The sequence below is a fragment of the Vipera ursinii genome (assembly GCF_947247035.1).
Source record: "Vipera ursinii genome assembly, contig: scaffold_206, whole genome shotgun sequence".
Taxonomy (NCBI): Eukaryota; Metazoa; Chordata; class Lepidosauria; order Squamata; family Viperidae; genus Vipera; species Vipera ursinii.
The window spans coordinates 4040-17500 of NW_028148368.1; the positions used below are offsets into that span (position 1 = coordinate 4040).

General features: G+C 42.7%; 1 protein-coding gene across 1 annotated transcript in view; it reads right to left on the bottom strand.

The window, feature by feature from the left end:
• Positions 1-11858: 11858 nt before the first annotated feature.
• CAMP (cathelicidin antimicrobial peptide) overlaps positions 11859-13461 on the bottom strand; it is a 7046-nt gene continuing 5443 nt past the window's right edge. Inside the window, exon 4 of the mRNA XM_083380147.1 lies at positions 11859-12088. Within this exon, the coding sequence (XP_083236273.1) occupies positions 11987-12088 (102 nt within the window). The 3' untranslated portion in view covers positions 11859-11986. The remainder of the gene's footprint in view (positions 12089-13461) is intronic.

Here is a 13461-nt window from a genome sequence, read left to right on the forward strand (position 1 = left end):
ACTCACCTGTCTTTCATGGCTAAGGCGGAACTAGAACTCTCAGCCTCCTGGTGATTGGCCCAAAGTCACTCACCTGTCTTTCATGGCTAAGGCGGAACTAGAACTCTCAGCCTCCTGGTGATTGGCCCAGAGTCACTCACCTGTCTTTCATGGTTAAGGCAGGACTAGAACTCCCAGCCCCCTGGTGATTGGCCCAAAGTCACTCACCTGTCTTTCATGGTTAAGGCAGGACTAGAACTCCCAGTCTCCTCAGGACTGGCGGAAGGTCATCCTTCTGAGGCAGAACTAGAACTCTCAGTCTCCTGGTGATTGGCCCAAAGTCATCCATATGGCTTTCAATGCCTCAGGCAGGACTAGAACTCACCGTCTCCTGGCGATTGGCCCAAAGTCACTCACCTGTCTTTCACGGCTTAAGGCGGAACTAGAACTCTCAGCTGACTGGTGATTGGCCCAAAGTCACCCGGCCGGCTTTCATGCCTAAGGCGAGACTAGAACTCACTGGCACCCGGTGGTTGGCCCAAAGTGCCTTCGGTGTCATCCGAGTGTGGTTGTGTTCTTGCCGACATTTTGTGACCCAACGAGGGAACATACATCCTCAGTGCTAGAAGGGAGTGGGGCATGTGGAGAGGAGGAGGAGGATGAGGAAGAAGAGGAAGAGGAAGAGGAGGAGGAGGAGGAGGAGGAGGAAGTGACGGGCTCAATCAAGCAATCGATGGTCCAAGCCTGCTGGCTGAGGAATTCTGGGAGATGAAATCCACCCACGCCGCCTGGGGAATTCTGGGAGACGAAATCCACCCACGCCGCCTGGGGAATTCTGGGAGACGAAATCCACCCACGCCGCCTGGGGAATTCTGGGAGATGAAATCCACCCACGCCGCCTGGGGAATTCTGGGAGACGAAATCCACCCACGCCGCGTGGGGAATTCTGGGCGACGAAATCCACCCACACCGCCTGGGGATTTCTGGGAGACGAAATCCACCCACGCCGCCTGGGGAATTCTGGGCGACGAAATCCACCCACGCCGCCTGGGGAATTCTGGGTGATGACATCCACCCACGCCGCCTGGGGAATTCTGGGAGAATGAAATCCACCCACGCCGCCTGAGGAATTCTGGGAGAGGAAATCCAATACGAACGCGCCCAATCTGCGAACGACGGCTGTCAGTCATCCCCAATCTTCGGCACACGCCGCCACCCCACCCCGCAACAAGGACAGAACCTCCAGCTGCTCTTTTGGGCCCCAAACCAACGCCAGCCCGTGCAGGTAGGCCAGGGGAGGTGTGACGAACGCTGGGAAGAACTCCCGATTTTTGCCTGTCTAAAGAGGGGACATTTGGGGGTGAGGGTCCCCCCCCAAAGCTGAAGCCCCCCCCACCAGATCCCCCCCTTCCTGACTGGACCCGCAATGGGGCAACCCCTCCCTCCATCCCAGCCCTGGCCAGGGGCCAAATTCTCACCCGGGGCCAAATTATTTTATTTATTTATATTTATATTTATATTTATATTTATATTTATATTTATATTTATATTTATATTTTTTATATTTATATTTATATTTATATTTATATTATTTATATTTATATTTATATTTATATTTATATTTATATTTATATTATTTATATTTATATTTATATTTATATTTCCCGGAAAGGCTCGTCCTTGCCCCGCTTCCCTCTGGCCTTCTCCACTGCCGCTTATGAAAGTCACTGGGCTGTGTAATTGTGTAACCCAAACGGCATGTTTCCCCTTGTGTGTGTGTGTGCGTGTGCGTTTGTTTGTGTGTGTGTTTGTGCGCGTGTTGCGGTTTCATAGAAACCGGGCGTGCCGATCCGTCATGGTCTCGGCAAAGCCAAGCCAACCCTGTTGTTCTGCTTTCCCCCCCCCCCTCCGCTCGACAATCCCGAAAGGCCAAACTTCCATCTGACAGGGTGGGAAGAGGCTTTAGAGGTCATCTAGTCCAGCCCCCTGCTTAAGCGGGAGACCCTTACAGAATCACAGAATAAAAGTGTTGGAAGGGACCTCAGAGGTCATCTAGTCTGACCCACTGCTCAAGCAGGGGACCCTTACAGAATCACAGAATAAGAGAGTTGGGAGGGAGCTGGGAGGTCATCTAGTCCAACCCAATGCTCAAGCAGGAGACCCTTACAGAATCACGGAATGACAGAGTTGGAAGGGACCTCGGAGGTCATCTAGTCCAACCCAATGCTCAAGCAAGGAGACCCTTACAGAATCATAGAAGAAAACAGAGTTGGAGGGGATCTGGGAGGTCATCTAGTCCAACCCCCTGCTCAAGCAGGAGACCCTTACAGAATCACAGAATAACAGAGTTGGAAGAGAGCTCAGAGGTCATCTAGTCCAACCCAATGCTCAAGCAGGAGACCCCTGCAGAATCACAGAATAAGAGAGTTGGAAGGGACCTCGGAGGTCATCTAGTCCAACCCCCCGCTCAAACAGGAGACCCTTACAGAATCACAGAATAACAGAGTTTGAAGATACCTCAGAGGTCATCTAGTCCAACCCAATGCCCTTAACAGAATACCAGAGTTGGAGGGGACCTGGGAGGTCATCTAGTCCAACCCCCCGCTCAAACAGGAGACCCTTACAGAATCACAGAATAACAGAGTTTGAAGATACCTCAGAGGTCATCTAGTCCAACCCCCTGCTCAAGCAGGAGACCCTTACAGAATCACAGAATAACAGAGTTGGAAGAGACCTCGGAGGTCATCTAGTCCAACCCAATGCTCAGGCAGGAGACCCCTGCAGAATCACAGAAGAAGAGAGTTGGAAGGGACCTCGGAGGTCATCTAGTCCATCCCCCTGCTCAAGCAGGAGACCCTTACAGAATCACAGAATAACAGAGTTTGAAGATACCTCAGAGGTCATCTAGTCCAACCCAATGCTCAAGCAGGAGACCCTGACAGAATCACGGAATGACAGAGTTGGAAGGGACCTAGGAGGTCATCTAGTCCAACCCCCAGCTCAAGCAAAAGATCTGACAACATTTCAGACCAATGGAGGGCATCCCAGGACAAAAAAACCCTGGGAGAAAAGCTAGGAGGAAGCTGGCTCTGCTGAGGTGGGAGAGAATTTGGGAATTACATTTTTTTATGTGCTGGGAAAGAAAAGGGGAAGGCCCCTCTTCTTTCTTTCTTTCTATTCTTTCTTTCTTTCTTTCTTTCTTTCTTTCTTTCTTTCTTTCTTTCTTTCTTTCTTTCTTTCTTTCTTTTCTTTCTTTCTTTCTTTCTTTCTCTTTCCCCCCTCCCTTTCCCTTTCTTTCTGTCTTTTCCTTCCTCCCTCCCTGTTCTTTTATTTTCCTGCCTTGCTCCCTCCCTCCCTCTCCCCTCTCCCTCCTTCCTTCCTTCCATCCTCTTTTCCTTCTTTTTCGTCCTTTCTTTCCCCCTTTCCGTTTGCCCTTCTCTCTTTCTTTCCTTCCTATTTCTTTCTTTCTTTTCCTCCATCCCTTTCCCCTTCTCTTCCCCTTTCTTTTCCTTTTTCTTTCTTTCTTTTTCTCTCTTTCTTTCTTTCCTCCTTCCTTTCCTTCGGTCTTCCCGCCCTCCCTCCCTTTTTATTTTCATCCCTTGCTCCCTCCCTCCCATCTCCCTCCTTCCTTCCTTCCCTCTCTCCCTATTTTTTCTTTCTTTCTTTCATTTTTCTTTTTCTTTCTCTTTATTTCTTTTTTCTCCCTCCCTTTCCACCTTCCTTTCCGCCTTCCCTTTCTTCTATTTTCCTGCTTTGCTCCCTCCCTCCTTCTCTCCCATCTCCTTCCTTCCTTCCTTCTTTCCCTCCCTCTTTTCTTTTTCTCTTTCTTTTCCCCTTCCTTCCTTCCTTCCTTCCTTTCCTTTCTTTCTTTCTTTCTTTTCTTTCTTTCTTTCTTTCTTTCTTTCTCTTTCTTTCTTTCTTTCTCTTTCTTTTTCTTTCTTTCCCTCCCTCTTTCTTTCTTCTTTCTTTCTTTCTTTCTTTCTTTCTTTCTTTCTTTCTTTCTTTCTTTCTTTCTCTCTCTCTCTCTCTGTCTCTCTTTCTTTCTTTCTTTCTCTCTTTCTTTTCTCTTTCTTTCTTTCTTTTTCTTTTCTTTCTTTCTTTCTTTCTTTCTCTTTCTTTCTTTCTTTCTTTCTTTCTCTTTCTTTCTTTCTTTCTTTCTTTCTTTCTTTCTTTCTTTCTTTCTTTCTTTCTTTCTCTTTCTTTCTTTCTTTCTTTCTTTCTTTCTTTCTCTCTTTCTTTCTCTCTCTCTCTGTCTCTCTTTCTTTCTTTCTTTTCTCTTTCTTTCTTTCTTTTTCTTTTCTTTCTTTCTTTCTTTCTTTCTTTCTTTCTTTTTCTTTCTTTCTTTCTTTCTTTCTTTCTTTCTCTTTCTTTCTTTCTTTCTTTCTCTTTCTTTCTTTCTTTCTTTCTTTCTTTCTTTCTTTCTTTCTCTCTTTCTTTCTCTCTCTCTCTGTCTCTCTTTCTTTCTTTCTTTTCTCTTTCTTTCTTTCTTTTTCTTTTCTTTCTTTCTTTCTTTCTTTCTTTTTCTTTCTTTCTTTCTTTCTTTCTCTTTCTTTCTTTCTCTTTCTTTCTTTCTTTCTTTCTTTCTTTCTCTCTTTCTTTCTCTCTCTCTCTCTGTCTCTCTTTCCTCTTTCTTTCTTTCTTTTTCTTTTCTTTCTTTCTTTCTTTCTTTTTCTTTCTTTCTTTTTCTTTCTTTCTTTCTTTTTCTTTCTTTCTCTTTCTTTCTTTCTTTCTTTCTTTCTTTCTTTCTTTCTTTCTTTCTTTCTTTCTTTCTTTCTTTCTTTCTTTCTTTCTTTCTTTCTTTCTTTCTTTCTTTCTTTCTTTCTTTCTTTCTTTCTTTTCTTTCTTTCTTTCTTTCCCATCCCAGGTTCTTCACTCCACAGAGAAAAGAAAACACAGAAGTTTTACACAGCTGTGGTCCAAAAATTTTATTATGCAATTTGGAACTGATCAAAATGAGAGATTTAAAAATGAAAAATAAAATCGGCCGTTGTCATCTGTCAGATGCAAACGAAGCTGTCAGGTCTCTCAAGAGCGGAAGAGATATTATTTCCCCCATCGTTTTGGTCTCCATTTGATTGTGAAACCATAAAGGAGCCGAGACTGTGCCTTCCTGCGACTTCGGGTGATCCGGTTCAACTAAATCAAGAAGATTCCCAGAGATCAACCAGGGAATTTCAGTCAGGCCGTCTCTTCAAATATCTGCAGAGCTGAAGTTTCCCCTCAGGCGACCGCTTGGAGACGGGTGGGCTTCAACTCCCAGAATTCATCACGGCTGGGGGATTCTGGGAGTTAAAGTCCATGCGTCTGAAAGTGCCCAATTGAGGGAAACTCTGCAGTACAATATACAACCGGAGATCATATATACACCTAAAGCTGTGTTTTTGTTTTTCAAACTTGGTCCCTTTATAAGGAGTGAACTTCAACTCCCAGAATCCACGATGGCTAGGGAATTCTGGGAGATGCACTCCATGCAGCGGTGGGATTCAGCCGGTTCGGACCGGTTTCGGTGGAACCGGTAGCTAAATTTTGTTGAGCTCATTGAACCGGCTGAACCCATGCCGCTTCTGGAAGTCCGTTCTAGGCCTCCGAGGCCTGGAGAAGGCCTTGCAAGCCTAGAACGGCCCGCCAGAAGTGCGTGGATGTCACTGCCAGGAGTCCGTTCTAGGCCAGCTGGAGGCTTCCCAGGCCTAGAACAGCCCGCCGGAAATGTGTTGATGTCACTTCCGGAAGTCTGTTCTAGGCCTCGGAGGAGGACTCCCAGGCCTAGAACAGGCGGCGGGAAGTGCATGGATGTCACTTCTGGAAGTCCGTTCTAGGCCTGGGAGGCCTGGAGGAGGACTCCCAGGCCTAGAACAGGCCACAGGAAGTGCATGGATGTCACTTCCGGAACTCCGTTCTAGGCCTCGGAGGTCCGTTCTAGGCCTAGAACAGGGGTAGGCCACCTCGGCTCTTCTATGACTCGTGGACTTCAACTCCCAGAATTCCTGAGTCAGCTGACTCAGGAATTCTGGGAGTTGAAGTCCACGAGTCATAAAAGAGCCGAGGTGGCCTACCCCTGGCCTAGAACGTCCACGGAGAGAACTGTATGTTCAGGTCTTTGACCTCCGAGGTCCTTTCCCACTCTGTTATTCCATGATTCTGGAAGGGTCTCCTGCTCAAGCTGGGGGTTGGACTAGATGACCTCCCAGGTCCCTTCCAGCTCTCATTCTCTTATTCTGGAAGGGTCTCCTGCTCAAGCTGGGGGTTGGACTAGATGACCTCCAAGGTCCCTTCCAACTCTGTTATTGTGTAATTCTATCTCCTGCTCAAGCAAGGGGTTGGACTAGATGACCTCTGGGATCCCTTCCCACTTTCATTCTCTTATTCTGGAAGGGTCTCGTGCTCAAGCTGGGGGTTGGACTAGATGACCTCCGAGATCCCTTCCGACTCTCATTCTCTGATTCTGGAAGGGTCGCCTGCTGGAGCAGGGGGTTGGACTAGATGACCTCCGAGGTCCCTTCCAACTCTGTTATTGTGTAATTCTATCTCCTGCTCGAGCAAGGGGTTGGACTAGATGACCTCCGAGGTCCCTTCCGACTCGGTTATTACACGATCCTGTCAGGGTCTCCTGCTGGAGCAGGGGGTTGGACTAGATGACCTCCGAGGTCCCTTCCAACTCTGTTATTGTGTAATTCTATCTCCTGCTAAAGCAAGGGGTTGGACTAGATGACCTCCGAGGTCCCTTCCGACTCGGTTATTACACGATCCTGTCAGGGTCTCCTGCTGGAGCAGGGGGTTGGACTAGATGACCTCCGAGGTCCCTTCCAACTCTGTTATTGTGTAATTCTATCTCCTGCTCGAGCAAGGGGTTGGACTAGATGACCTCCGAGGCCCCTTCCGACTCGGTTATTACACGATCCTGTCAGGGTCTCCTGCTGGAGCAGGGGGTTGGACTAGATGACCTCCGAGGTCCCTTCCCACTCTGTTATTCACTACTTCCTTCCCTCCAAGTAAGATGCACTTCCATTAAGGCCTACGGATACTTCTCGGCTTCCAACAGTCCCACTTAGTGGCCGTTCAGAGTTGCGACGGCCCTGGAAAAACGGACTTCGGACCGTTGCAGCCTTCCTGACGTGATCCAAATTCGGCCCCTTGGCAACCGACTCGTAGTGACGACGCTGTGGCCGTGTCCCCGGGTCCCGTGATCCCCTTTAGCGACATGTCACTAGGAAAGCCAGCTTCATTTAACGACCATCTGACTAACTTAACTCCTGCAGGGATTCACTGAACAACGGGGTCAAGGCAGGTCATCCAATGGGGCCAAACTCACTTAACAATAGAACTCTCGGGCTCGGGTTGTGGTCGTAACTAGAGGACCACTCGTAAACCTTCATTTGTGGTTTGTCCGGCGTTCGTCAGTCAAGCGGCAGCTTCTGAAATATTGACATCCGAGTAAATGACAGAAAGTCCTTAACTTACGACCGCCGTTGATTTATGTGGCTGAGACAGTTCTTCAGTCAACTTTGCCTCGTTTTACAACCTGACTTGCCTTTCCGTTCTTAAGTGAACCACTCCACTTCTTCGGCGAGTAGGACGGATGTTAAGTGAAGCTGGCTTCCCCTTGGACTTCCCTAATTGGACGGTCGCAAAAGGGAATCCCAGGAGCTCCGGGGATGTTGCGACGGTCGGTGCCGTTGTAAGTTTGAACGGTCACTAAATGAGCTGCTGGCTGGGGTATTCTGAGAGTAGAAGTCAACCCATTTTAAAAGCATGCCGGCTGGGGGATTCTGGGAATGGAAGTCCTGCCCTCTTAAAGCAGCCTGGCTGGGGGATTCTGGCAGTTAATATCCACCCCTCTTAAAGTTTGTTGACTGGGGGATTCTGGGAGTTGAAGTCCTCCCCTCTTAAAGCAGGCCGGCTGGGGGATTCTGGGAATCCTGTTGTGCGAGGGAGACGTGTTTTAAGGTCCGGAGGAAGGCCTCGCTTTGCGGCGGATTCCCTCGGGGGGGGATTCCTCTGCATTGCTGATGACCCCAATGTTTCTGTCGCTAAGCGAGGCGGGCGCTGAGCGAGTCTTTTGGCTCCGTTTGACGACCTTCCTCGCCACAGTTTTTCGCCGAATCCCTGCGGTTCTGAAGTTTGTCACACGGTCGTTAAGCGAACCCAGCTGCCCCGTTGACTTTGCTGGTCAGAAGGGAAATCGACTGCGGGACGCTGCCTCCGTCGTAAATACGAGTCAGTGGCCAAGCGTCTGAGTTTATATCCGGTGAGCACGGGGAATGCCGTGGCGGTCATAAGTGTGAAAAACGGTCCTTGGTCCCCATTTTCCACGCCGTTGGACCTCCCCACGGTCGCTAAACGAACGGTCGTAAGTCGAGGACGGCCTGTGTTCTGAAGGGGTTGGACTAGATGACCTCCAAGGTCCCTTCCAACGTATTATTATTATTATTATTATTATTATTATTATTATTATTATTAATTATTATTATTATGCCTCTTTATTTTATTTTATTTTATTTTGGGGCTTTTGTTTGTTTTTGCTGTGAAGGAAAAGGAAAGCTTGCATTTCTTTTTAATTTATCTTTCTGTATTTTCTTTTTTCTCTTCTTTTCTTTCTTCCTTCCTTCCTTCCCTCTCTTCCCTCCCTCTCTTTTCTTTCTTTATCTTCCTTCCTGCCTTTCTCTCTCCCACTTTCTTTCCCTCCCTCTCTCAATTTCTTGCTTTCTACTTGTAGAAATTGGAAGCTACTTGCATTACTTTTTAATTTTTCTTTCTGCATTTTTCTCCTTCCTTGTTTTTCTTTCTTTCTTTCTTTCTCTTTCTTTCTTTCTTTCTTTCTTTCTTTCTTTCTTTCTTTCTTTCTTTCTTTCTTTCTTTAATTCATTCTTTCATTCTTTCTTTCTTTCTTTCTTTTTCTTTCTTTCTTTCTTTCTTTTTCTTTCTTTCTCTCTTTCTTTCTTTATCTTCCTTCCTTCCTTTCTCTCTCCCACTTTCTTTCCCTCCCTCTCTCAATTTCTTGCTTTCTACTTGTAGAAATTGGAAGCTACTTGCATTTCTTTTTAATTTTTCTTTCTGCATTTTTCTCCTTCCTTGTTTTTCTTTCTTTCTTTCTTTCTTTCTTTCTTTCTTTCTTTCTTTCTTTCTTTCTTTAATTCATTCTTTCATTCATTCTTTCTTTCTTTCTTTTTCTTTCTTTCTTTCTCTCTTTCTTTCTTTATCTTCCTTCCTGCCTTTCTCTCTCCCACTTTCTTTCCCTCCCTCTCTCAATTTCTTGCTTTCTACTTGTTGTGGAAACTGGAAGCAACTTGCATTTCTTTTTAATTTTTCTTTCTGCATTTTTCTCCTTCCTTGTTTTTCTTTCTTTCTTTCTTTCTTTCTTTCTTTCTTTCTTTCTTTCTTTCTTTCTTTCTTTCTTTCTTTCTTTCTTTCTTTCTTTCATTCTTTCATTCTTTCTTTCTTTCTTTCTTTTTCTTTCTTTCTTTCTTTTTCTTTCTTTCTCTCTTTCTTTCTTTATCTTCCTTCCTGCCTTTCTCTCTCCCACTTTCTTTCCCTCCCTCTCTCAATTTCTTGCTTTCTACTTGTTGTGGAAACTGGAAGCTACTTGCATTTCTTTTTAATTTTTCTTTCTGCATTTTTCTCCTTCCTTGTTTTTCTTTCTTTCTTTCTTTCTTTCTTTCTTTCTTTCTTTCTTTCTTTCTTTCTTTCTTTCTTTCTTTCTTTCTTTCTTTCTTTCTTTCATTCATTCTTTCATTCATTCTTTCTTTCTTTCTTTCTTTTTCTTTCTTTCTTTCTTTTTCTTTCTTTCTCTCTTTCTTTCTTTATCTTCCTTCCTGCCTTTCTCTCTCCCACTTTCTTTCCCTCCCTCTCTCAATTTCTTGCTTTCTACTTGTTGTGGAAACTGGAAGCTACTTGCATTTCTTTTTAATTTTTCTTTCTGCATTTTTCTCCTTCCTTGTTTTTCTTTCTTTCTTTCTTTCTTTCTTTCTTTCTTTCTTTCTTTCTTTCTTTCTTTCTTTCTTTCATTCTTTCTTTCTTTCTTTTTCTTTCTTTCTTTCTTTTTCTTTCTTTCTCTCTTTCTTTCTTTATCTTCCTTCCTGCCTTTCTCTCTCCCACTTTCTTTCCCTCCCTCTCTCAATTTCTTGCTTTCTACTTGTTGTGGAAACTGGAAGCTACTTGCATTTCTTTTTAATTTTTCTTTCTGCATTTTTCTCCTTCCTTGTTTTTCTTTCTTTCTTTCTTTCTTTCTTTCTTTCTTTCTTTCTTTCTTTCTTTCTTTCTTTCTTTCTTTCTTTCTTTCTTTCATTCTTTCTTTCTTTCTTTCTTTCTTTTTCTTTCTTTCTTTCTTTTTCTTTCTTTCTCTCTTTCTTTCTTTATCTTCCTTCCTGCCTTTCTCTCTCCCACTTTCTTTCCCTCCCTCTCTCAATTTCTTGCTTTCTACTTGTTGTGGAAACTGGAAGCTACTTGCATTTCTTTTTAATTTTTCTTTCTGCATTTTTCTCCTTCCTTGTTTTTCTTTCTTTCTTTCTTTCTTTCTTTCTTTCTTTCTTTCTTTCTTTCTTTCTTTCTTTCTTTCTTTCTTTCTTTCTTTCTTTCTTTCTTTCTTTCTTTCTTTCATTCTTTCTTTCATTCTTTCATTCTTTCTTTCTTTCTTTTTCTTTCTTTCTTTCTTTTTCTTTCTTTCTCTCTTTCTTTCTTTATCTTCCTTCCTGCCTTTCTCTCTCCCACTTTCTTTCCCTCCCTCTCTCAATTTCTTGCTTTCTACTTGTTGTGGAAACTGGAAGCTACTTGCATTTCTTTTTAATTTTTCTTTCTGCATTTTTCTCCTTCCTTGTTTTTCTTTCTTTCTTTCTTTCTTTCTTTCTTTCTTTCTTTCTTTCTTTCTTTCTTTCTTTCTTTCTTTCTTTCTTTCTTTCATTCTTTCATTCTTTCTTTCTTTCTTTCTTTCTTTCTTTCTTTTTCTTTCTTTCTTTCTTTTTCTTTCTTTCTCTCTTTCTTTCTTTATCTTCCTTCCTGCCTTTCTCTCTCCCACTTTCTTTCCCTCCCTCTCTCAATTTCTTGCTTTCTACTTGTTGTGGAAACTGGAAGCTACTTGCATTTCTTTTTAATTTTTCTTTCTGCATTTTTCTCCTTCCTTGTTTTTCTTTCTTTCTTTCTTTCTTTCTTTCTTTCTTTCTTTCTTTCTTTCTTTCTTTCTTTCTTTCTTTCTTTCTTTCATTCTTTCATTCTTTCTTTTCTTTTTCTTTCTTTCTTTCTTTTTCTTTCTTTCTCTCTTTCTTTCTTTATCTTCCTTCCTGCCTTTCTCTCTCCCACTTTCTTTCCCTCCCTCTCTCAATTTCTTGCTTTCTACTTGTTGTGGAAACTGGAAGCTACTTGCATTTCTTTTTAATTTTTCTTTCTGCATTTTTCTCCTTCCTTGTTTTTCTTTCTTTCTTTCTTTCTTTCTTTCTTTCTTTCTTTCTTTCTTTCTTTCTTTCTTTCTTTCTTTCTTATCTTTCTTTCTTTCTTTCATTCTTTCATTCTTTCATTCTTTCTTTCTTTCTTTCTTTTTCTTTCTTTCTTTCTCTCTTTCTTTCTTTATCTTCCTTCCTGCCTTTCTCTCTCCCACTTTCTTTCCCTCCCTCTCTCAATTTCTTGCTTTCTACTTGTTGTGGAAACTGGAAGCTACTTGCATTTCTTTCTCATTTTTCTTCCTGCTTTTTTTCCTTCCTTCCTTCCTTCCTCCCTTCCTCTCTCTCTCTCTTTCTTTTCTATTCTCCTTTTTTTCTTTCTCCCTCCCTTTCCCCCTTCCCCCTTTCTCCTTTTTTCCTTCCTTTTTTCTTTCTTTCTCACCTTTACCATCAAAGCACTTCACTCCAGAGGGGGGGAAAAAACCCCAAAGGTTTTTAATTGCTTTGGTCCAAAGGACATTTTATTATGCAACGTATCAAAAGGACAGGTTAAAAACAAAAAATCAGCCATGTCATTTTTCAGACGCAAGCGAAGCCTCCAAGAGCGAAGCGGTCGGATCCCTCTATTTCGGTCTGTATTTTTATCCGACAACGGCGAGAGCCAGGGATGGTCCATGTCGCCTCAGGAAACGACCGGCTCTCCTTCCCCACCTCCTCCAGCGGCTTCGGGTGATCCGGTTCAGCTAAATCAAGAAGATTCCATGAGATCAACCACCAGGCGAATTGCATTCGGGCCCTCTCTTCAAATATCTGCCGAGCAGAGTTTCCCTAACTTGGCTATTTTCAGGCCTGTGGACTTCAACTCCAGAATTCCCCAGCCAGCCGTGACGACTGAGGAATTCTGGAAGTGAAGTCCACGGATCTTTCAGTGGCCAATTGAGGCCAAGTCGGCTGTACAGGACCCCAACCACAGATGGTGCATCTAAACCAGGGGTCTTCAAACTTGGCCCCTTTTATGACTTGTGGACTTCAACTCCCAGAATTCCTCAGCCGGGCACGTTGGCTGGGGAATTCTGGGTGCTGAAGTCCACAAGTCATAAAAGGGCCAAGTATGAAGACTTCTGATCTAAGCCGGGGTTTTTGTTTTTTAACCTTGGTCTCTTTATGAGGGGTGGACTTCAACTCCCAGAATCCATGCTGGCTGGAGAATTCTGGAGTTGAAGTCCATGCCTCTGTAAGCTTAGGAAACCCGGCTGTAGAATGGGCAACCACATTTCTTGTTATCTAAAACAGGTGTTTTTTTTAAAAAAAAAAACATGGCCACTTTAAGGATGGGTAGATTTAAAATGGAAGCTGTCTGGGGAATTCTGGGAGTTATGTTATACTATAAATATGTTACATTATGTTACATTATACTATACTATGCTCTGTTATGTTATGTTATATACTATACTAATGTTATGTTGTGTTATTACCTTATATTATGTTGTGCTATATTGTTATAGTATGTTATACTATGTTATGTTATACTAACGTTATGTTATACATGTTGAGTTATACTATACTATATTATGTTGTTACGTGATGTTACATTATACTATACTGTTATGTTATATACTATACTAAAGTTATGATATGTTGTGTTGTTATGTTGTACTATATTGTTATCTTATACAATTCTGTTATGTTATACTATATTGTTGTTATGTTACATTATACTATACTGTTATGTTATACTATATACTATACTAATTTTACGCTGTATTGTGTTGTGCTGTTATGTTGTACTATATTGTTATGTTATACTATACTGTTATTTTATGTTATACTATATTGTTATCTTATGTTGTACTATACTGTTATGTTATGTTATACTATGTTATGTTATACTATATACTATACTAATATTATGTTCTGTTGTGTTGTGTTATATTATCTTGTACTATATTGTTTTGTTATGTTATACTATACTGTTATGTTATACTATATTGTTATGTTACATTATGTTACATTATATTATACTATGTTATGTTATGTCATGCCATGCCATACCATGTAATGTCATGTTATAATATGTTATATCATGTCATGTGATGTCATGTCATGTTATTACTAT